This window comes from Citrus sinensis, chromosome 7, assembly GCF_022201045.2.
Source record: "Citrus sinensis cultivar Valencia sweet orange chromosome 7, DVS_A1.0, whole genome shotgun sequence".
Lineage (NCBI taxonomy): Eukaryota > Viridiplantae > Streptophyta > Magnoliopsida > Sapindales > Rutaceae > Citrus > Citrus sinensis.
In genome coordinates, this window is record NC_068562.1 from 6877159 (window position 1) to 6900167 (window position 23009).

A 23009-nucleotide genomic window follows, 5' to 3' on the forward strand; every position below is an offset into this window, starting at 1 on the left:
TCACCGGGAATTTTACCTTTGTCCGTGCAATTGTCTTTCACCTAGAATGCTTCTAGATGTGACAATGAAAGCAGCATTACCGTTATTCTAAATCGAGGCTTTTTGTCAGTCATGTAACATAGAAGATAGATAATTATTTTTACTCTTGATGAGATGGCTCCAATGGCTGCGTTTCACTGAACCCATTTTAAAGATTTTCAGGGGGCTAAAAGTTAAGTAGATAACAGAATGGCAATTTTCTATTCTCAGCTTAGGAAGATTTATAGAGTAAATACACCTAATCGAACAGTAATTTAAAAATACCAAGTGAAAAAAATTTATATTTACAACTAAAATCTGTTAAAGATCCATCTCTATCAATAACAACGAACAATCAAATATACCATTCCCCTTATTTCTCTTCATCTCTCATTACTTTTCATCTCCACCAACAAACAAACAAACCAATTAATTAACCTCATCAAACAAACTCCAAGCCATTTCCCCCGGCACCGCAGCCGAAATCTCTCAATATTCTTTCAACGTACAAAACAAAGCAAAAACAAATAATGAGCAATAACGCCAAGTATAATACCAATGCTAGTATTCCGAGAATTGGTAGCAATGGCACAACCCAAGCTTGTGCTGCATGTAAATACCAACGCAGGAAGTGCGCTCCTGACTGCATTCTCGCCCCTTATTTCCCTCATGATCGCCAACGCCAATTCCTCAACGCTCATAAATTGTTTGGTGTCAGTAACATTACAAAAATTATCAAACACCTTGAGCCCCCTGAGAAGGACGAGGCCATGAGGACTATCATTTTCCAATCTGATGTCAGAGCTAATGACCCTGTTGGTGGCTGTTACCGCATCATTAAAGAGCTTCAACGACAGATTGAATACAACAAGGCCGAGCTTGAGCTTGTTCTTCATCAGCTGGCCATTTGTCGAGCGCAGGCTCAGCAACAAGCGCAGGCCCAGCTTCAGATTCCTGAAACCGACGATTCTGTGCTTACTTTTGATATTGTCAGCGCGGATCCTTTGAATACGTTTAACTCCATGCAGAATTTTCAATATATGCAAACCCAACAAGAAGATCAAGAAGAATACGTTAATGTTGACGTGAATGTTCAGAATCATAATTTGCAAGAAGCTGATGTGAATGCATGGGCACTGCAGGATCCGGCTATTGTGTCTACCTTGAACGTTAAGCAAGATTTTCTTAATAATAATGATCAAAGCAGTACTACCACTACCGTCGAAGATGTGAAGCCCTCCCAGCAGCAGCTTGTTGAGATTCCATATGAAAGACCCGATGTCAAGTTTGAGCAAGAACAAGACCTAGTTGAAAGAAGGTTTGTGCCTTCAACACAGTTGCTTATATCATCATAGATTTGCTAGTTGATAAATGACAGGAAAATGGTATGTTGGAGATCAAGAGTTGGGTTCTCTTGTCAATGTAAAGTTGTTGATCAACTTGGTGCATTCTAATTGATGATGTATGATCTCATTTTTTTTTTTTTAACTTTTTTGATATTATTGATTCTTTTTCAATGATATATTGTGGAATTTTTGGATTCTAAAAATGCTCGATCAGAAAAATTCAATTCCTACCATTCTTCTTTCCCATCATCTCCCATAGAATGATATCATTATCAGGTACACAGCCTTTGTTCTCCATTTGAAGAGCCAATTCCTCGAGAACTTCGCAAACATTTTTCAAATCCGACTGCAGACTGTTTCCTGATGAGAACATATGAATTTTCCTCTTGACCTCTATCCAACTCTGGCCAGCAACTTTCTTTAAACCCTTAGTTTTAGCTGAGATTCTCACTTTCGCTGCATCCTCCCACCTCCCACTTGCAGCATAAATATTCGACAGCAACATGTAGCTCCCTGTTGTCTCTGTGATAAGACCAAAAATTTGAGAGGCCATTGCTTCTGCAACATCTGTATTTTTGTGCATCCGGCAAGAGTTCAAAAGAGTTCCCCAAACATAAGCATTGGGTTCCATTGGCATATTTTTCACAATGTCACTTGCCTCTTGCAACAATCCAGCACGACCAAGAAGATCGACCATGCAAGCATAGTGCTCCATCTGGGGTTCTATCCTAAATTCTCTGACCATCATATCAAAAATCCTACGACCCTCATTGACAAGCCCTGCATGACTACAAGCAGAAAGAACAGCAACAAAGGCGACTCCGTCTGGCTTAAATCCAGCTTCAATCATCTCCTCAAAGGTCGCAAGAGCATTTTCACCAAGTCCATTCATCCCATACCCTGAAATCATTGAGTTCCATGTGATCAAATCCTTTTTTTCAATCTGCTCAAATACTAAATGTCCTTCCTCAAGACATCCACACTTCATGTACATGTTAAGCAAGCCATTTTGCACTAGAATGTTTTTATTCATCGAGACTCTAACTACGTGGCCATGGATTTCCCTACCAATATTCAGTGCTGCTGACTCAGCACAAACTGATAGCAAACCTGAAATTGTCACAGAATTGGCCACGACTTTGGCAAGCTGCATTTTACGAAAAAGATCCAAAGCCTCTTCCCCTCGCCCATTGGATGCAAAAGCACCAAATACAGCACTCCAGCTTATCACATTAGGTCTCTCCATTGAACCACCATCTAATTTTTCCAACTGTGAAAATACTTCAACAGCCACATCACATAAACCAGCCTCTGCATATGATGTAATCAATGCATTCCAACTAACAATATTCTTTTCTTCTATTTCAGAAAACAAATTCTGAGCCTCTTTTACATCTCCATGCTTCCCATACACACATATAAGTGCATTCTTCACAAACACGTAATCTTCAAACCCACCTTTAATAACAAACCCATGAATCACCTTACCCATATGATCAGCAGCTAAATCAGCACAAACAGATAACACCACAGCAATTGCTTCTGCGCCAACTTCAATGCCTCTCTTCCTCATCATATCAAATAAATCCATAGTTTCTTCAAGCCTCCCACATCGAGCATGGCTTGACAGTAATGAAGTCCATGTCACAAAGTTTGGCTCCAAGCCCTCAAGTTCCATTCTTTTAAACAACTCAAGAGCACCATCACAATCAAAGTTCAATGCAAAACCCGAAAACATCATATTCCATGAAATATAACTTTTCACAGGTAGTTTATCAAACAGTTTAAACGAATCACTCATTTGTCCCATCTTTGCATACATTCCAATCAATTCATTCACTATATGAACATTACCTTGAAAACCCATTTGCAAAACATGATTATGAACAATCTGGCCAAAACTAAAACGAAATCGAAAACTACCCATAAACTTACACGCCGCCCTTATAACCAAAGGGAAAGTAAACCCATCACCCAAAACTCCTAGTTTCCGCATTTTAACATACAGTTTAAGTGCATTTTCATACAATCCATTTGAAACATTAGCTCTCACGATAGAATTCCACAACAAAGAACTCGATTTACAATCAAATGGGGTCGTTTCAAAAACATTTCGGGCGTCAAAAAGACGCCCAAAGCGAGCATATATTGATAAAACTCGAGCCGCCAAGAAAGCGGAAGCATTGGCGCCAGTGACAATGAGTTGATTGTGAACTTGTTTGAGTTGGTGAATTGTTTTGCATTGTTGAAGGAGATGGTCAAAGCAATCAAGAAGGGAATTGTTGTAGGTGATAATAGAGAATGGACGGCTGGGATTTGATGGGGAGAATTGATGAGGTTGATGAAGAAGTGAATGCCGCATGGGAACGGCAAATCTAACAGAATTAACGGTTTTGGATAGTTGTGTTCTCTTTACTGTATTATTATTATTGATTTATTATATATCAAAATTGTGCTTTAATATAAAATTCAACCTTTTAACTTTTATATGGGAAATTCAAATTTTATCAAATAATTAATAAGAGAATAACACTACTCTTTCTATTAAGATTAGATAAAATATGGATGTAAGATGTCCACAATTGAGAAAATTAAAGTAATATTGAATTAGGTTTAGATCAAAAACAATTATTTGTCAAATAAGTGTATAGAAAAATCAACCGTGATCAATAAATTTAAAAATACTAAAAAATTTATATGGTAAAACAACAAGCACGTACTTGCCATATTGAATAGTGATAGAGTTACAAAGTGAAGTGGCATGATTAAATTAGTTAGATAAATACCTCCTAACTCATATGATTTATTTTTATTATTTTATATATTTCATAGAGTGTAAAATACATCACCTCAATTTGTATAAAAATTTATAATTCTATCATAGGGTGTCAAAATTCAATCCAATCCGCTCAATTCTCTAATTTATAAAAATCCGATATGTAGATTGATGGATTGAGTTGAATTAAATTGAAAATTTGAAAATTTGCAGTCAACGAATTAAAAATGAATTTATTTCTTTAAGTCTGCAAAAATCTACAAATTCTCAAAGAAAAAATATTTTTTTCAATTAAAAAAATTATAAATGTGGCATTACTACTTACTAATAAAAAAAATAAGTTAAAATGTACTTATATTAACACTATATTATATCTTTTTTGTTAATAAAGCAAAATTAAAATAATTAAACAAACAAACATAGCTTCTTAAACAATAAAACCTTGATGAAGCAATAGATGAGATCGAACATATTAAGACGGATGAATGTAACATCTTAACTTTAATTATAGTAATTGATTATTATTTGAGTTTATATTGTTATTCTATTTTTTTAAATTGACATTTTTCTTTTGTCTTAAAGAGAACGAGAATTTGGGAGCTGACAAGAGTGTATTTGACAAATCTTGATAACATTTGATGGGATAGTAAGTAAGGGTAAATATTTATTAATTATTGTTATTAAATAAAATATTTATATTTGTTTTTTTTTTCAATTATACCTATTTTGTTTAGGTTAAAATACAAAATACAAATTGGAGGTGAACATTTTGACAAATCATCCAAGCTTTTGTATAGATTTAAATTCATAATATTAGTTATTTTTCATGGATTGATATAAACAACTGAGATTTTTTTTTCTTTTCATTTGTTTGAAATTTGAATGTATTATTCTATTTTTATTTAAATTTTATTTAATTTTGAATTTGATCGATAATAAAATTATTTTCATATTTTTTTAGTTAATTTGTAGATTTGATAGAATTACAAATTTTTAATTCAATCTGTAAAATAGTAGATTAGATATAAATTGAGTCAAATCTGCATTCAATCTGCAACTATATGAATTAAATTTGAATTAAATTTTACTAATTCATGAATTGAATTAAATTAAATTAAAAATTTATAAGACATAAAATTATGAATATGATATGAATTGTTATTCAATCTATAAAATTCAATCTGTGAACAACCTACTCTATTGTCACTTACAATATTACTATAAAAAAAAAAAAAAAAAAAAAAAAAACACCTAGCAGCTCGAGCCAACTAACGAAGAGGAGAAATTGACCCAAGTTGCGGGGGAAAAGCAACAGTGGACTTGCCTCTTTAAAGTTGAAACGGAAAATAGGATAGCGTAGGTCAAAAGACCAACCACTTAAAATTCTTACTAAGAATCGGAGAGTAAATCAACTTGAGGCATTTACTAGTAACCCGCACTTGGGATAGAATTAGATTAAGTTGCACGCCAAGTGGAATGGAAAGATTGGCTTGTCTTCAAACATCAATCATCAATCAATATTCGTACTTCTTGTCTGCTCAAGCTTATCCTGTTGTCAACAAATTGATGAATTGGGGTAACATGACGTTCCAGTTTCCAGGTTCATTTTAGACATTCATAAAGGTCATGTTTCTGATATGATTTTGATATTATGCACTAGATGTGGACATAGTCTTGTTTTAATTTAAAGCATACTAATTAAACATTTCATGATACACGTACCTATGAAAAATGCTTTGAAGCTAGCAGAATAAGGATACGTTTGAAATTAAAATTGGATAGATGTAACTTAAAAGTTACAGTAATAAAATATTTGATAAACACTAATTGTTGTACCTTGAAAATTATCTTAATGTGATTTTTTATTTATTTGATGAAAATTTTACTATATTTTTAATAATTTTATCAAATTTATTATTAAAAAAATATATTTACTATATAATATTAATTTTTATTTCATAATTATATTTTTTTTATACAGCAGTTGTAGTTTAAAAGTTACAACACCTTAATTCCAAACAGACTACAAGTTAAGTAACATATTATATATATATATATAGCTTGAGAACTGTAAGGTAATCTTTGTTATTTACTTCGTCGATAAATTGGGATTTGAGTTTAGGAAGTGTTTTAAATTTTTCTTTTTTTTTTTGTAACTAATTTCATTCATCATTAGTGAAAATTTTCATTTCTACCCATTTTCAATATTGGACGTAAGTTAAAAAACCTGAATTATATAAATTTCTCTTATTCTCTCGCTCTCCATATGTGTGTGTGTGTATTTAAAATGGATATATAGGAAAAAATACTATGCATATCACAGTGCTAACCCCGCTTAATAATCGTATTTAATTATCTCATCTTATAAAAATACGATATACATTGGTCCCGTTTGGGATTGATGTTGAAACTCAATAAACTGTTTATTTTATAATTTGTAACAAAAATAGTGTTTGGTAAATTTTATTAAAATTGCTTATTTTATCATTTTCTACATTGTGATAGCAGCTTTTAAAAGTAGGTAGAGAGTTGATTTTCATAAGCAGCTTATTAAATAAGCTGTCTTACCTTTTGAAAAATCATATTATAATCTTAATATTTTAAAAAATAATTATCTTATTTTCCCATACACCATAATACCAAGCCATTAGATATTATATTACCACCACAATCAAATTATCACCACAAATACTATATATTATCTCTAGTATCAAAGTTTTGATCTAGTGAGTTTATGTATATTTTTTATTTTTATTTTATTTTCTATTATAGGATAAAAATAGGTCTGCATATAATTGTGTAAATTTTTTTGAACTTTGAACAATTTCACATGAAAATTTACCATAACTTTTGAAATTAATTTCATACCCATGATTTTTAATGTTCAATCTATTTCTAATCTTTTCTATAGTTATGGTGTTTATTGTATCAAGTTTAATATGAATGTAATGTATATTATTTTTTTATTTTATTTGAGGTATGTATTAGTATGAATTTTTATCATATTATATATATATAATTTATCGAGTTCTTTTTTCACTTTATGTAATTTTACGTTTCTTAAAAAGAAAAAAAGTATGTCTAAATATCATTAAATATACTCCAAAAAATAAAAAATAATTTAAACTTATATTTATTTTGGTCATTATATAATAGAACAATATATTTATAATAAAATTTACCAAATATATATATATTGCTTTTCAAACTCACCGCAACTGCAACAAAATAATTTATTAAATATCAAACTGCTTTTTAATCAACTACTTATTTACTTATTTCTTTTACACAACAGAAGCAGATTATTTAATTGGCAATCGCAATCTGACCCATTATTGAGTTTGACTTTTATGCCAAGAATTTGAAGCTTGGAGTCTGACAAATTAGTTACAACACAGCTATATAAGATTTATTTTCATGTTAGTGCAACTGCAACTATAAATTTCAACGGTGAGGATTTAATAAATTAAATGACATTAGTCTTTCTACTTTTTATCATTCATGCACGCTTTCTCTCTCCTCTCATCCACCTTCATCCCGAATGCATCAAGCTTCAAATATTTGCATTTCTGCAACTAAACCTCAGAGCCAATGCATCGGCATAGTTCAGACTTCCAAAATATCATTTTTCATATCGATTTGCTGGCAAAATATAAGGTTTTTGTCTGCAAAAATATAGCATATGAGAATTTCAAATTGTACATGTCATGTTTCCTAACTACACTAAATTTTTTGTACTTGGTGTATCCGAGGAAGAATGGCTCAGTAATGTTAAATCATACGATTTGGTGGCACTGGAGTCATTTGTAAGTTAATAGCCCAAGCCGTCCATGTTCGGCACACGACTTGGAGGCTTGTTTTTATCATCAGAATTCACCAGGACAGTTGCTTCAGTAGTTGTGAACAGCAATGAAACACTGCATTTCAAAATGACAGGGGTCAAGCTTAGCATGCAAAATTATGTTGTTCATATGCACGGTTATATGATACAAGGGATTGTCAATCACCTGGCCGCATCTGCTAAGGCGGTTCTGACAACTTTTAGAGGGTCGATAATTCCGGCCTTCACCATATCAACATATTCACCTATTTTGGCAAATGCAGCACACACTTCTTGAGTGACCGATAAAGCATTTAGCTATAAGCAGATGATGCACTAACATGATCATGAGGAAATCAATGAGTATCATATGAGAGAGAGAGCCAAGACTAGTTGAAGCAAATTTCATTATAAATTCATGAGGAATTTGAGAACAAACAGAACTGAAGTGATAGTGTTACTTTGTACATTGAAACATTAAAGGAACGAACCTTTAGCTGCATCGAAACCAAAATTAACATCATCTTGTTCCAATAATTTGCCGATAATTGTGGAACCATCAAAACCAGCGTTAGATGCTATTGTCAAAGTAGGTGCCTGTATTAACCAATAATACCATCAGTCAACATGGATCTGTTATTAAACCATGAAATATGTTGGCCAAAAGAAGGGAGAAAAAAAAAACACCTTAAGAGCATTCTGAATTATGTGGATGCCTCTTCTCTGGTCTTCATTCTCAGTTTTAAGGTTCTCAAGTGCCTTTGTAGCATATAAGAGTGCAACACCACCCCCTAAAAGCAACCATATTTACTTAGTACATAAAAACAGCATTTCAATGCGTAGACATATACGCATAGATGAGAAAATAATTCAACTTACCAGGTACAATACCCTCTTCAACAGCTGCTCTTGTGGCATTTAAAGCATCTGTGACCCTATCTTTTCTTTCTCCAACTTCTACCTCGCTCGCCCCTCCAACCTGCGAGAAAATAACTAGTTTGTACGTAAGATACATGGCATTGCAATATAGAAAGATAAATATGGCTTACCTTAAAAACAGCAACACCACCAGTAAGCTTTGAAAGTCTTTCCTGTGCTTTCTCCCTGTCAAAGGTGGCAGCACTCTTCCCCATTGCAGTTCTCAACTGTCAAACAATCAGAGTATCATTCATCACATGTTGCCATTTTCTTTTGGGTATATGTATATAAAACGGACTCATAAATTAAATATTTTATGGCCTCGAATTCCATTGACCGATGTTTGGATTTGGGATGTACAACAAGGGATTCCAAAACTGACATGCATAGCATAGGGAGTTTCTGAGAAACATTTATACTTGGTATTCAACATCTCAAGAGCTAACTTAAGAGACACGTAAGTTGTTACAACATAAGAACGAGTGTAACAGCTCTTGTTAGAGTTTTACAATCCTTATCTCACTGAGAATATGATTTCCATTTTTGAAATTGTAAAATCAAAGCAATTTTCACAATTTTTATCCTGTTTAAGCAAGATGCTGCAACTGGAATTCCCACAGATGACCATTCAAAACCAGCAAATTGTGATAGGCAGCCACACTTGAGTGACAGTGGGTGACCAGTCATGATTGCAGGGTTTTAGACTTTTAGGGACAATGAGAAAAAGCAAATGTGAGAAACTGACAAATGGATATTCTAATAGTTATGCTTCAAAATGAAAAATATGACAGAAAGATTAATAAACTACTGACAGACCTCCTCACATCTTTCTTCGATCAACTTCTTATCCCCACCGCCATGCAGAACAATTGTATCATCAACAGAGACAGTGACCTGTGATAAATCATGTCAGTTATGTTACGAGAAGCTTGTAAAGCTCACTGTCAGCTTATTACAAACCTTTTTTGCAGTGCCCAGCATTTCTTCTTTGACCTTATCAAGAGTTCGACCACGATCTTCAGAGATAACCTATACAATAAATAGTTAGTAATACTATTGTGAGCATCACCAGAGGCAGGGGAAGGCGAAGCTGAAAGGTAAAGATTTGGAAGATCTTATCACCTCTCCACCAGTAAGAATGGCAAGATCATCTAGATTTGCTTGTCTGTTATCCCCAAAACCAGGAGCTTTTATAGCACAAACCTAAAATCAAAAAATTTATTGGTAAAAAGGAAAAGATCCATGCCAGAATATGCATGATTTATGTCAAGATATTCTGTTACTAAAATAACTGACTATTATATAAATGATAATACAAAGGCACAATCAACTTGTTCATCCCAGTCTACATTTTAATTAATTAAATATTGATGAAAGTTGACAGTTTTTTGAAGTAAATATTAACTGCCTAGTTTATACACATCTAGGTAAGGATAGACCTGCATCAAAATAATACCATCTAAACTGCCAGATATTTTACATTGAAATTATGTGTTTGGTTCCACTAAGCTCCTATGCTTTTAGATTGTATAATTATTGCATGTTTTATGTTGTTACTAACAACCCAACTTTAAATGTGCCTATTTCACACATAAGTGACAGAGGTTAGAATTACTCAACAATCATCTCTGGACCCTGATTTGGTATATATCAAATTACCAATGCTCGCAGAGGCTTGTAACACGAGTTTGGTATTCAATACGCACTTTAACACATTGATACTAATGGCATGTGGATTGATGCATATTCTTTTGAAAATCATAATAAGGTGATGTCCTAGTACTTATGTATGAGATAGTGTAGTAGACAGTAACATCTCAACAGCATTTCAATTTCGCTCTTTTCACATTTGCAAAAAGCAATACTACGCACCATCTCATGTTGTATAAATATATAAATAAAGGCCGGACGATCACCTTAACACCAGCACGGTGCTTGTTGAGGATGAGCATAGCTAGTGCATCCCTTTCCACATCCTCGGCCACAATAAGAAGTGCTCTATTTTTCTGTTTGTAGTCAAACAGCAAGAGAAGAAAAGAATGAGAATTTCTGTGGTCCTCCATATGATTAACTTTTCATTTGCAAGAAAGAATCATAAAAGAAAAGCTAATTACCTCTACAGCTAGCTCCAGTAATCCCACAAGTGAGTTCATGTCTGAAATTTTCTTGTCATAAATGAGGATCAGAGGATTTTCAAGTTCCTGCAACATGCAAAGGACAACTTTTAATATTAAGAGATTTTTCTCTAATGCAAGGGCAGTTGTATATGAGTAGAGAAATCTTTCAAGCTTGTGAAACAGCCAAAAAAAAAAAAAGGCTAAAAGAAATTATCAGCACATATTAATAGTGGAAACACTATGTACTTTTAAACATTTATCTTTTGAAGGAAAGGTTTTCTGGAATGAAACAGATCTGAACTTACACACTTCTGTGTCTTGGGATCTGTAACAAAATAAGGAGAAATGTAACCTCTTGCTAGCTTCATTCCTCCAACAACTTCCAGCTCATTAACCATAGTATTTCCATCCTACAAAATTTTCCAATAATACATAAGCTAGAGCAAACTGTTAAACTTCAAATGTCATCATATGAAAGGGATAAATGTTCCTACAACAACAGTAATGACTCCTTCCTTTCCAACTTTCTCCATTGCTCTTGCTAGCAGTTCCCCAATCTCCCGTTCACCATTTGCAGAGATAGTCGCCACCTATTTTTTACATAATTGGTATATTTCAGTTGCAGTTGACAAACACTAAAACAAGAATAAATGATGCATACAAAGTAGAAGTGAATTTAAATCAAGCAAGTTTAATTGACAATGTTTGTGAAACTTAGAAGTAGTAATGCTGATGACTCTTGATCTAGGCTCCATTTGACACTTTATCAAGGTTGATAAAGTCTTTAGCACAGTTTCAAACTAGCTGCTCCTGCATTTGCTGCATCTTGATATTGAAATCCAAACAAAACATAGCACAAGAAAATAGGCTCACAACCAGGGTATAAACTTGAACTGAACTTATGGGAAGCAGTTTCATTCAACTTCAGTAAAATAAACAGTAGAACCGTCTCCTACTTCGGACTAGCATGAGAATTTTGAAAAATTGTATCTTAACCCTCCCTACTTCACACATCAAACAGGAAAACTAGATCCTCCAAGAAGCTTCACCACCTGTGTAATTTCTTCCGGTGTACTAATCATTTGTGCTCTGCTTTTTAAATCAGATATGACTGCATCGATCGCCATCTTAATACCACTGCGCAAATCCATCACATTTAGACCAGCAGCTACAGATTTACAGCCTTCTGTGAGAATGGCCTGAGTCAGAACAGTTGCGCAAGTTGTACCTGCAAAAGAGATTAGAAGAACATCTCCAGCAATAAGAACTCCTCACACAATGAGAAAGAAATGATATCTCAGAAACATTAAGTCTGCTTTGAAGGCTTAACAGTAGGCATTAAGGAATTGTTGGCACAAATCAGTGAAACTGGTACGCTAAGAAGCCACTGCATATTATCACATACTAGGCTTTGGGGTAATAATCAGAGTCATCTAAACACTTTTAATATTTCAAAAATAAGAATTGACATATATATTATAAACTCCTTTTCAAAACTTCTATGTCATCCAGAAAGAGTTTACCTCAACCCTAGCATGATACAAACTCAATAACCAACCACACTGTGCTTTCACATAAAGTCAAGAAACAATTAGAAGAGCTTACCATCTCCCGCAGCTTTATTAGTAGCACCGGCAACCTGCTTTACAAGGTTTGCACCAACATCTTTTGCCTTGTCCCTGAATTCTATGCTGCTGGCAACAGTAACACCATCCTTTGTGACCTTGGGATTTCCAACACTTTTCTCAATAATCACATTGCGACCCTGAATGAGAAACCAAAACAATGACTGAGAAGATATTCTGGCAATGTCTTGTTTCTAACTAGAAGGAAAAAAAAAAAAGAGACTCGAAAAGAGAGCAACAAGAAAATCTAACAACTCTCAATCCGTTAATATTAAGTTTCATCATTCTCGTGCAAGTACATTCATCAGAAAAATTCAAGCTGAAAACAAAAATGTAAAGTCAAGGACATCAATCGAGCACCTTTGGTCCCATGGTAACTTTTACAGCTTCTGCCACCTCGGATACACCTTGTAACATGGCAGCTCGTGCACCAACTCCAAAATTGATATCCTTCGCCACATAGTTCCTATTGCATAAAACCCTACCATACACCTGTCCCATTCAAATCATCAACCAAGAAAACTAAAATGTCAAACAAAAGTTAGAAGAAAAAGGTTCTATCTGGATTCACCCCACAAAACTAAATAAATCCAACCCACATAACTCATTGTTTGACACAAAGTCCCTGCCTTTTCACATCGTACAAAAAGAACCCAGATCATTTAGTTATGAGGACTCAAATCCATCCCATTTTACTTGTTTTTCCTCTCTTATCCTATATTTTTTCAACAACCGAGCAAAGAAGCCAACAAAGTCCAAAATTTTGACAAAAATAAGTTCTTACCCCTTTCTTTGCAGCAGGGGAACTGTAAAATATTCAACCAAAAAAAAAAAAGAACCATTAGCGAGTAACACAAAAGAGTTTAACGTAACATTTAAAAAAAAAAGGCACAATTAAGTACCTGATTGAAGAGGCTAGTTTTGAAGCTATTCGATACATGAATTTGTATGCTGTGCACTCAAAACAGCAGGGGATGGCTTCGAAAATTACTTAGAAGAGTAAAGAGGGGAAGGGCTTTGATGGGGTTTTAGCTCTCATGAAAGTAGGGTTTTAGCACGGAGGTTTCAACTGAAGAAGATCAAAAAAGTGTTGGGTCATTTTGGCCCTTTTCGATCAATGAGCCTATCTTTATTGTCCAATACTTTGGGCCTGTTCTATTCGAATGCCACAAGTTTTTTATTGGCACCCCTGTCGCCTCATAAAATTTCTTTTTTAGCTATATTCATTTTATTTCTAAAAATACTCTTTTTTTTAGATACACTTTTCTATTATTGTGTTTTTTTTAATTATTTTCAATTTTAGTATTACCCTACACACAAAATAAAAAATTATATGGGTGATAAGTTTTTTAGTATTAATTATTGGCTGAAATAACACATATTTTAAATTATAATTTCAAAGTAATTTTAAAGTATAAAAATATTTAATCAATCAAAAATCAAAAGAGAACAATAGATTATTCAACAAGATTTCTGGAACTCTAGCCCTTTTTCTTGATGATTTCGTGAGAACTGAAAATATCTACGGTTCCAATGAATCGTGGCAAATTAGTAGGCAATTCGGAGGACTCGATTTAGAAGATGGTGAAGATCTTTACTTTTTCACTCGCTTGAAGAAGAAGGGTGTTAACGGTTCCAGGATTGATCGCAGAGTCAGTACTAGTACGTGGCAAGGAGAAGATGCGGGCAAGGCGGTTGTGTCCCACAACTCTAGTAAGAAAATTGGTTCCAAGAAGAGGTTTCAATATGAGAAGGACAAGTCTCCACATAATGGTTGCTGGATTATGCATGAATACTCTCTAAATCCTTCACTATTGCCACAAAACCTTCGATCCAATGACCTTGTTCTTTATCGAATTAGAAAGAATGGTGAGCCAGCGGTAGCCAGGTAGAAAAATTCAAGGAAAAAGAGAAAGCCAACCATAAATTTCTACAACTTATTTTACTTAGATAGGAAGTAACATATAGAGTTTAACGTAACATTTCAAAAAAAAAAAGGCACAATTAAGTACCTGATTGAAGAGGCTAGTTTTGAAGCTATTCGATACATGAATTTGTATGCTGTGCACTCAAACAGCAGGGGATGGCTTCGACAATAACTTAGAAGAGTAAAAAGGCGAAGGGCTTTGATGGGGTTTTAGCTCTCACGAAAGTAGGGTTTTAGCACGGAGGCTTAAACTGAAGAAGATCAAACAAGTATTGGGTCATTTTGGCCCTTTTCGATCAATGAGCCTATCTTTATTGTCCAATACTTTGGGCCTGTTCTATTCGAATGGCACACGTGTTTTTTTTGGCACCCCTCTGATCTCCTTATAAAACCCCTTTTTTTAGCTATATTCATTTTATTTTTAAAAATAGCCATTTTTTTAGATACACTTTTCTATTATTGTGTTTTTTTTAATTATTTCCAATTTTAGTATTACCATACACACACAAAAAAAAAAAAGTTATAGGGGTGATAAGTTTTTTAGTATTAATTATTGTCTGGAATAACACATATTTCAAATAATAATTTCAAAGTAATTTTAAGTTTTAAAATTTTGAGAACTGAAAATCTCTACGGTTCCAAGGAACCGTGGCAGATTTGGAAGCAATTCGGAGGACTCGATTTAGAAGATGGTGAAGATCTTTACTTTTTCACTCGCTTGAAGAAGAAGAGTGTTAACGGTTCCATGATTGATAGCAGAGTCGGTACTAGAACATGGCAAGGAGAAGATGCCGGCAAGGCGGTTGTGTCCCGCAACTCTAGAAAGAAAATTGATTCCAAGAAGAGGTTTCAATATGAGAAGGACAAGTCTCCACATAATGGTTGCTGGATTATGCATGAATACTCTCTAAATCCTTCACTATTGCCACAAAACCTTCGATCCAATGACCTTGTTCTTTATCGAATTAGAAAGAATGGTGAGCCAGTGGTAGCCAGGTAGAAAAATTCAAGGAAAAAGAGAAAGCCAAGCATAAATTTCTACAACTTATTTTACTTAGATAGGAAGTAACATATAGAATTTTTTTTTTTTTAAAGGATTGATTATGAATTAAGTAATTTGTTGGAAAAAAAAATCTATATGTGTTTAATTTTCAATTGTCCTTAATTGTAATTTTATTTAAAGTGGGGTTTTATAAGAATAATGTAGGGGTGCCAATAGCTCCACTCTTTTACAAATTTCTTTTGGTTTTTTTTTTAATTAAAAAAAAGTGTCTCCTAACTAGTGGAGAAAAAAATTGAATGGGAGTGTGTGTTTTGGGATCTGTAAATATGGAGAAAAGTTTAGATCTTACAGTATGATGAAACTATGGAACGCCTGTTTATTATTATTTTAATACCTATAAATACACTTTGAAATTCATCAATTATATAATGAGAAGAAAAATACAAGTGAAAAAACTATTGTCAAATTTTATTTAAATAGTTCTATTGCGAGTATAAGTCCTGCTCATTAATAAATATTAAGTATAATTAAATTTTCATTTCCCTATATACATAGGGAAAAATAAGAATTTTGTTTATTGCTCTATATAATTAAATTGTTATTTTTGTTTTCTCTTATTCCCCCAGTCTTCTCATTTCAATGAATGACGATAGATATTTAACATATAGTCACGTGCATGGTGTGGTTCCTGTCTCCTACGTTTGAAAGTCAATCCGCCTAACTTCGGTGTGAAAGCGATTCCTTTGCCAGTTTGCCTCACGTTCTTGCTTATGCTTCATCATTTATTAATTATCCGGCCGCTCATGCCCATGATGCCTTTAATTTCTCTCCATTTTTCTTTCACCATGAAGAATTTATGCACCAGCACTAATTTCGTTGATTTGTTTTCCGTAATCTCCATTTTTCTTTTTTATTGATGCCAAACTGCTCATCCATTAAATCTCGATTCAGATACGCAAATTGAAATAGGAAAGAAAAATAAAATAAAAAAGCACTAATATTTTATTTTATGTCTTGAGCTACTTTTTAGTAAATAATCAAGATTTTGAGGAATATCCAAAAGAGACAGAGAGATATAGAAGTTTATTGAAATTTTATTCATGTTAAATCATGTTTTAACTCATTCTAAATCAAGTAATGTTAGGCTCACAAAATTTGTAAATCAAATTGTGAGTCTATCATTACTTTGAGAAATTCTAAAATACTTCTAATGTATTACAACCAATTAACGCATGCATGATATATGTAATTAAATTTAATATAACCACCACTTGTATGATGATTTTTTAAAATAAGTGCACACATATCATAACATCATATGCTTGTTATATAGCTGACACGGTACATCTGACGTATTTAAAAAAAAAAATCATTATTTTTATGGACCATATATACATGGCGTGGAATTTATTTTGGTTTGAGGTAAAAGTATCTGTGAGAGTATGATTTTCATGAATTGATAATCTTTTTTCTTTTTAACAGTTCAAGCGTTATATTTAATGAATCATGATTCATGACGTTGCCCGGATGGCAAAAGGCAAAAGCTCTTCCCTTCATTGTGGAGAGAACGGGTTTGAGTTCCTAATTCCTAATAGAAATGCGTTCTCCATTGCAAATTAATTTTTTTTAATAAATATGAAGTAAATCTGCTGGTAATAAATATTAGGCTCAGAGGTGCTGATTTAACTTTAAGCACGAAAGGGTAATTCAATTGTCTTATGTGGGCCTCAAACGACAATTGATGACCATTGATTCGGTGTTTAGGACGAGCTCATATCAAGGATCCGTTTTCCATTCAGTGCATGATCGGATTCAGACACGACGGTAGTTTTCACACGTCTAATACTAAAATCATGCTTTTTACCCATCCATCATCCATGCTCCCTCAAAACGTGCAAATGGAATGTCATCCTTTGAAGGCAGAATTAAGAAAAGTCAATAAGCACTTCCCAGAACATACCAAAAGCGCTTTTCACCAGGCCAAAAAAACAAAACAAAATCACTTTTATGGGCGGTCCCATACCTTTTGAAACGCAACTACTTGTGTATATATATATATATATATATATTCTTTGTATACCAAAAAGTAGGTTTTTTTTTTTTTAAAAAAAAAACTTAAGAACTCTAATGACACAACCACCACATACGACCGAGTTAATGGGCTTTAGAGGCACCGACGCATAAGTTGTCCTACGTGCATATAAACAAATACACTACCGTACTAGAATAAGATAATTTATTTTATTTAATGGTTAGTTAATGGGAAGGATATTATTATAGAATTGAATAAGACTCTCACAGACAGTGAACAAACGGGAGTGACATGACAACCACTCAACTGCTGTGAGAAAACTTATTTAAGTCAATAATACAACTGCAAAGGGACCATGCCAACAACTCATCTTGAAATTAATGAAGCACATTGGGGTTGAATTGAAAAATTAACGAAGCACTCCGGGACTGAATTTATGGACAAGGCTTATCTTCTCGTACTCCTTTTTCTTTTTTTCCCCTTATCTCTTCTTATTAATTGAACGAGTGGTTAAAAATCTTATTTACTTAAGTCATACTCATCCCCACTCATTAATTCTTAATCATTGAATTAATTAGGTTTATTTTTAATAAGAAAATTTCTAGTTTAAACGATTCAAGGGAAGGGATAATAATAATAGTAACTAATAAAGGTTTGTGTGAAACAAAAAAAAAAAAGATTGCATATTACTGAATAAATAAACTAAACAGCAAACAGCTGAAGCACACATTTTAGTCCAAGAGTCTCCCCAAGTATAGCACTACTCACTTGACTCCACTTCTCTATTACTCACTTTTTACATTAGAAAGTCAATTACAATAAATATATCTTAAAGAAAACCCCCTAAGTTCAATTATCACTTTGTTTATCAAAAAGTGATGATCACATAATGGGATTCCACTCATCATTCATCACCATAGTTTAATCAACTTGCATGTCATAATCTTATTGAAAAGCCAATTAATTGAAAATTTTCTAAAATTTGTGCGCATGCATGCCAATGCCAATGCCAATGAAAAATCCAAGTGTCCCCCTCAATATTATTATTATTTTATCAAATACATAAATATATACACACATAAACAAGACAATAACGCCAACAATCATGCAGCCAGTAGCCACAACCGACAAGAACTAATTAATCAACCAAAAAAGATTTAAAAAAAAAAAAGAAAAATCAATAAACAAAAGTGAAAAATATCTATTTAAACATTCTTTTATCTATCTATCCCACTGTTACAATCAATCACCAGACTTTTCTTCCATTTACAAAAATTTAAAAACATAATAAATTCACCCCCAAAAAAATATATTTAAAAGAATCCAAAAAAATAACAAAAAACAAAATTAAAAAAAGTTAAAAAATAAAAATAAAAATCACACCTTTGATTAATTTTCATCTTTCTGATCATTATTCATCATCAGAAAGTGAATTTCCAGATCTTGATCCTCCAATCAACCTTACACTTGGCATTCGAAGTGGAAGCCAACGACGCTTTTTTGCCGGCGGGAGCAGTAGCTTTGATCCCTTCACAAGTAACCCTAATCCTCACTTTTGGAGACTTGACAGCTCCCATCTTCACTTTCACCTTCGTTTCAAGCTTTATCTTCAACGGCAACCCGCTCTTGCTCTTCAACTGAGACTTCACTTTACTCGCTGACGCGTCGTCGAGCTCTTGCCCGTTGCCCTTAATGGAAGCCTTAAGCTCAGTAGTGTTCTTGGTCCCGTGCCTAAACGAAGGAAACGAACCAGCCCCGACGTTGACGTCATCATTGTCGCCACTCGTGACTGTTACTGTTATGGGGTCGTAGTAAAACACGAGTTCTTTGTTAGGGTTTCTGGTGATGACGTTGAGGTTGATGTTTGTGACTAGGGTTTGTGATGAAGTGAGGTTTAGGGTTTGAATTTTGAGCGAGGAAACGGAGAAAGAAGGGCGGTGGGGGCGGTAAAGGACGTAGAGGATGCCGCCGGCGATGGCTACAAGGAGGATGAGGATGATTAGGGTTATGGTTACCCAGAGGCAGCAGGAGCAGCAGCAGGAACGGCGGTAACGGTGTCGTTTTGGTTGCGGGCGGTATGCGGGGCGGGCAGCGCCGTAGAGTTGGGCTTTGGTGGCCGGGAAAGATGGGGTTCCGGTGGCTGCGGCGCCGGAGGCTGCGGCGGGGGTGGTGGCAGTACCATTCCTGGTGCCGTTGGTGGTGGGTTTGGCTGATGGGTAGACTCTGTCTGTCATGTTTGGAGGGAAAGAAAGTGGGAGAAAATAAAGAGAGAAAGTGAGCGAAGAGGGAGCTTTCGTTAATAAATATAGAAAGCAAGTATTATAATAAAAACCAAAGGAAAAGGAATTTGTGTACTCATTTTAAAGAAAGCGTGTGTTGTAATTAAAACAATGGATCGAGGCCGGTTCCTTTCATACAATAATTTTTCTTAATTGTGAATCATCTTCTTTCCTTCTTATATTATTAGCTTAATTAATTCATGAAATTTTAAACGGGAAAGGTTTAGATATGGGAATTTTGAGAAAATAAAATTAATTGCAAGAAAAATGGAAGTAGCCAAGTTAGGTCTAGGGATGACAAAAATTCCCATGGAGATGAGTATTTTCGGGGATTTTTCCTATTTGGGGAGGATATGAGAATAATTTCATACTTAATTTTTTATTCGGAGAAGGGATGGAGAAATTTTTTTATCCAATTTGTTATTCGGGAAGGGGACGCGGATGAGGTGGAATCTCCATCCCCTACCCATTTTCTCATTTTAATTTTTAATTTTATTTTAATTTTAAAAAATTACTAGTAAATAAATTATAAAATTATAAATATTGATAAAAATAAAAATATCAAAATATTTATATTATTAAATTTTTGGGCCTAATTAATTAATTAAAGTCCTAAATTTTTATTTAGAAAATTAAAAAGACCGAGTAGATTGTATTAGCCCAAAATTTTTTTAATTTTAATATTCTTTAAATATTTTAAACTTAAATCTATTTTTTATTTATTTTTAGATGTTATAATTACTCACAGCGAATCACAATTTTAATATCTAATCTAATCTAATATTTGCTCCGATTTAACTATTGTGTTGTAAAAGGAATAGTCTACATTTATAAAGTGCCCACGCCACCATTGAAAAAGTTAATTTTGAATCTAAATTCGATTTTATTTGTAACAATTTTGTATTAGACTATTAATTTGTTCATGATAGTTTGTAAAAGAAGTTTGCATCCCTTGCATGATGCGTTACTTACTAATTTAATGTATGCGACTTTTGAAATGGATATTAATGTAAGATATATTTCGAACTTTACTTTTTTTTAAATTTTTTATTTTAATATGATTAACTTAAAATCGAAAACAAAAAAATGTATTAGTTATTTAGGGATCAGAAACTTTTAGGAATCTCCTATTATTATTCGGGGAGGAGATAGAGATTCTCTCAAATAATTTTGACGGAAACATAAAAGAGACTAGGACATACACAAAATATCAAGAATGAATACGGAAAGATTGACCTCCTCCCCTCCCCGTTGCCATCCCTAGTTAGGTCCTAAAAACGGTGGGTTTGTAATGTAATACTAAAAATAATGAATTAAAAATTTGGCATATTCTATTCAATAATAATAATAATAATAATAATAATAATAATTCCTCGAATATGGAAATTTAAGGAAAAATAAGCAAACGCGCCAAAGGGAGGAGAAGTGAACGCGCAATCTCTCAACCAACTCATACGTCGACACATCACCTACTGTGGACCCATTCTCTTTGTGACACGTGTGATTTTGACCATCTTCCCACCATGAAGTGCGGGCCCACACGTTCAGATAAAGAAGCCTCGATAATCTTCGTCCTCAGGCATTTTGATTTCGTGATTTGTCGATGATAATGTCTCTCATCAAGCGGTCGGGATTTGTCCTTGAAAAATAGCTGGCGCTGTATGACATACGAGATTGCTCTTGATAAATAAAACGACAACCAACTCTAGCTAGCTGCCGTTTTCTCAATTATCCAATCATTGACAGCAAGAAAATCAAATAAAACAGCAAATTGATTCCTCACCTCATAATTAATTAATCTTTATCTATCTTTTTTGGCATTAATTATTCTGATTTGTATTTAAATTTAAAATTTAATAAGTCAATTAGTGATTGGCAATAATAACTCAAAAGTCTTCTTGAATTTGGTGGCCGAGATATTTTTTTCAAATTAATTGATCAAAACATCCCAACTTCCAATGGTATTAACTGGGATCTCGTGCTAGTAATGTTTCAACTAATTTTTTTATTTTAAAAAATTGTTTCGTAAAGGAAAACGCTTCATTCGGAGGTGCTTGTAACGAAAACGCATCTAAAAGCGCTTTTTTGTTAGAAGTCCTTCCGTATAAGCGTTGTTTCCCATGCTGAAATTTGAAAAGAATTGAGCCGCAACCTTTTGAGAAAACAAGAAGTAGTGGGCTGTGCATTTGTGCCCATCCTTTATGTTGGGTTTCAGGCCCAACATTGCAATCTGGGCCGGTCCTACAACGAGTATAATATATATGCTGTTGATGTCTTGTAATAGTATACCTAACGCACACAAAATTTTCTCATAATTATAAATAGTAGTTGATTTTGTGTAATCAATTTTTTACTCTGATCTACCGCTTTACCCTCTTTTACTTTTTACTCTTTACCTTCGTAAATTCACTATTTCATTGAGTAATTATAAAACATATATTATACTATGAACTGTCACTTTGTAATTTACGTAAGAGATCTAAAAACTCAAAAATTCATATAAGGTTTAACATTACATTTATAAAATTTTTACAAGGATAGTTAAATTCATTAATAAGTAAACAATTAATAGCAAAAATATGGTCGATCGGTACCACGTTTGCTTGCTCAAAGATAGTAAATGGTATATAGTTTGGCCCCCCTACCATAAAGTTGCCCACCATTTCTAATTTATAAAGTGTAAATTTATGAATGGATTTTTCCAATCAAGCTGACCAATTTCACCGACACTTTTAATTTTCCTTGATGGGTGCATCATTTTATTCATGAATTGTGAACTTAGTCGTGTAATAATTTTATTTTTTAAAACGAAAATTAAAGGAGGTGGTGGTGACCACAACGTTATTCGAAATTTACCATCAAAAACCACATTGACTTTGTCTCTTATGGGGACAATGTCCAAAAGCTTAGGTTATGATAGATTGCTTTCGTAATATCTGTCTCATTTTCTTATGTCTATCAAATTTTTAATTAAAATCACTTCATTTGGGGAAATGCTATTCAATAATGAATTTGACTGATTAAAAAATAAGTGTATTAAATTCTTAATCTTACTGTTTATAGATTATTGTTATTATTATTATTATGATCTTCATCGAAATTATGTCGCTTAATCGCAAGTATTATCGGCTGATTTATTAGAAAAGAG

General features: G+C 33.5%; 4 protein-coding genes across 5 annotated transcripts; 1 reads left to right on the top strand and 3 right to left on the bottom strand.

The window, feature by feature from the left end:
• The first annotated feature begins 548 nt into the window (after positions 1-548).
• Positions 549-1373, top strand: LOC102627786 (LOB domain-containing protein 22). The gene has a single exon (XM_006465957.4). The coding sequence runs from the start codon at positions 549-551 to the stop codon at positions 1371-1373; it is 825 nt and encodes a 274-aa protein (XP_006466020.1).
• A 203-nt stretch (positions 1374-1576) lies between these two features.
• On the bottom strand, positions 1577-3783 carry LOC102627488 (putative pentatricopeptide repeat-containing protein At1g17630). Its single transcript, XM_006465956.4, has one exon. It carries the CDS (start codon positions 3724-3726, stop codon positions 1585-1587), a length of 2142 nt encoding a protein of 713 aa, XP_006466019.2. The 5' UTR covers positions 3727-3783; the 3' UTR covers positions 1577-1584.
• A 3969-nt stretch (positions 3784-7752) lies between these two features.
• LOC102627200 (chaperonin CPN60-like 2, mitochondrial) lies at positions 7753-14727 on the bottom strand. Of its 2 annotated transcripts, none has more exons than XM_052444278.1 (18): positions 14633-14727; positions 13405-13426; positions 12981-13112; positions 12601-12760; positions 12048-12223; positions 11490-11585; positions 11301-11405; positions 10993-11079; positions 10795-10884; positions 10001-10081; positions 9839-9907; positions 9695-9772; positions 9010-9105; positions 8840-8939; positions 8648-8751; positions 8452-8557; positions 8148-8226; positions 7753-8057 (listed from the first exon to the last, which is right to left on the bottom strand). In XM_052444278.1, exons 1-18 carry the CDS (start codon positions 14668-14670, stop codon positions 7952-7954), a joined length of 1725 nt encoding a protein of 574 aa, XP_052300238.1. In that variant the 5' UTR covers positions 14671-14727; the 3' UTR covers positions 7753-7951. The 2 variants fall into 2 exon arrangements, with proteins under 2 accessions (XP_052300238.1, XP_006466018.2); XM_006465955.4 differs by lacking the exon at positions 14633-14727 and adding an exon at positions 13523-13698.
• Positions 14728-18595: 3868 nt separating this feature from the next.
• On the bottom strand, positions 18596-19980 carry LOC102626929 (NDR1/HIN1-like protein 6). Its single transcript, XM_006465954.4, has one exon. It carries the CDS (start codon positions 19814-19816, stop codon positions 19004-19006), a length of 813 nt encoding a protein of 270 aa, XP_006466017.2. The 5' UTR covers positions 19817-19980; the 3' UTR covers positions 18596-19003.
• Positions 19981-23009: the final 3029 nt, after the last annotated feature.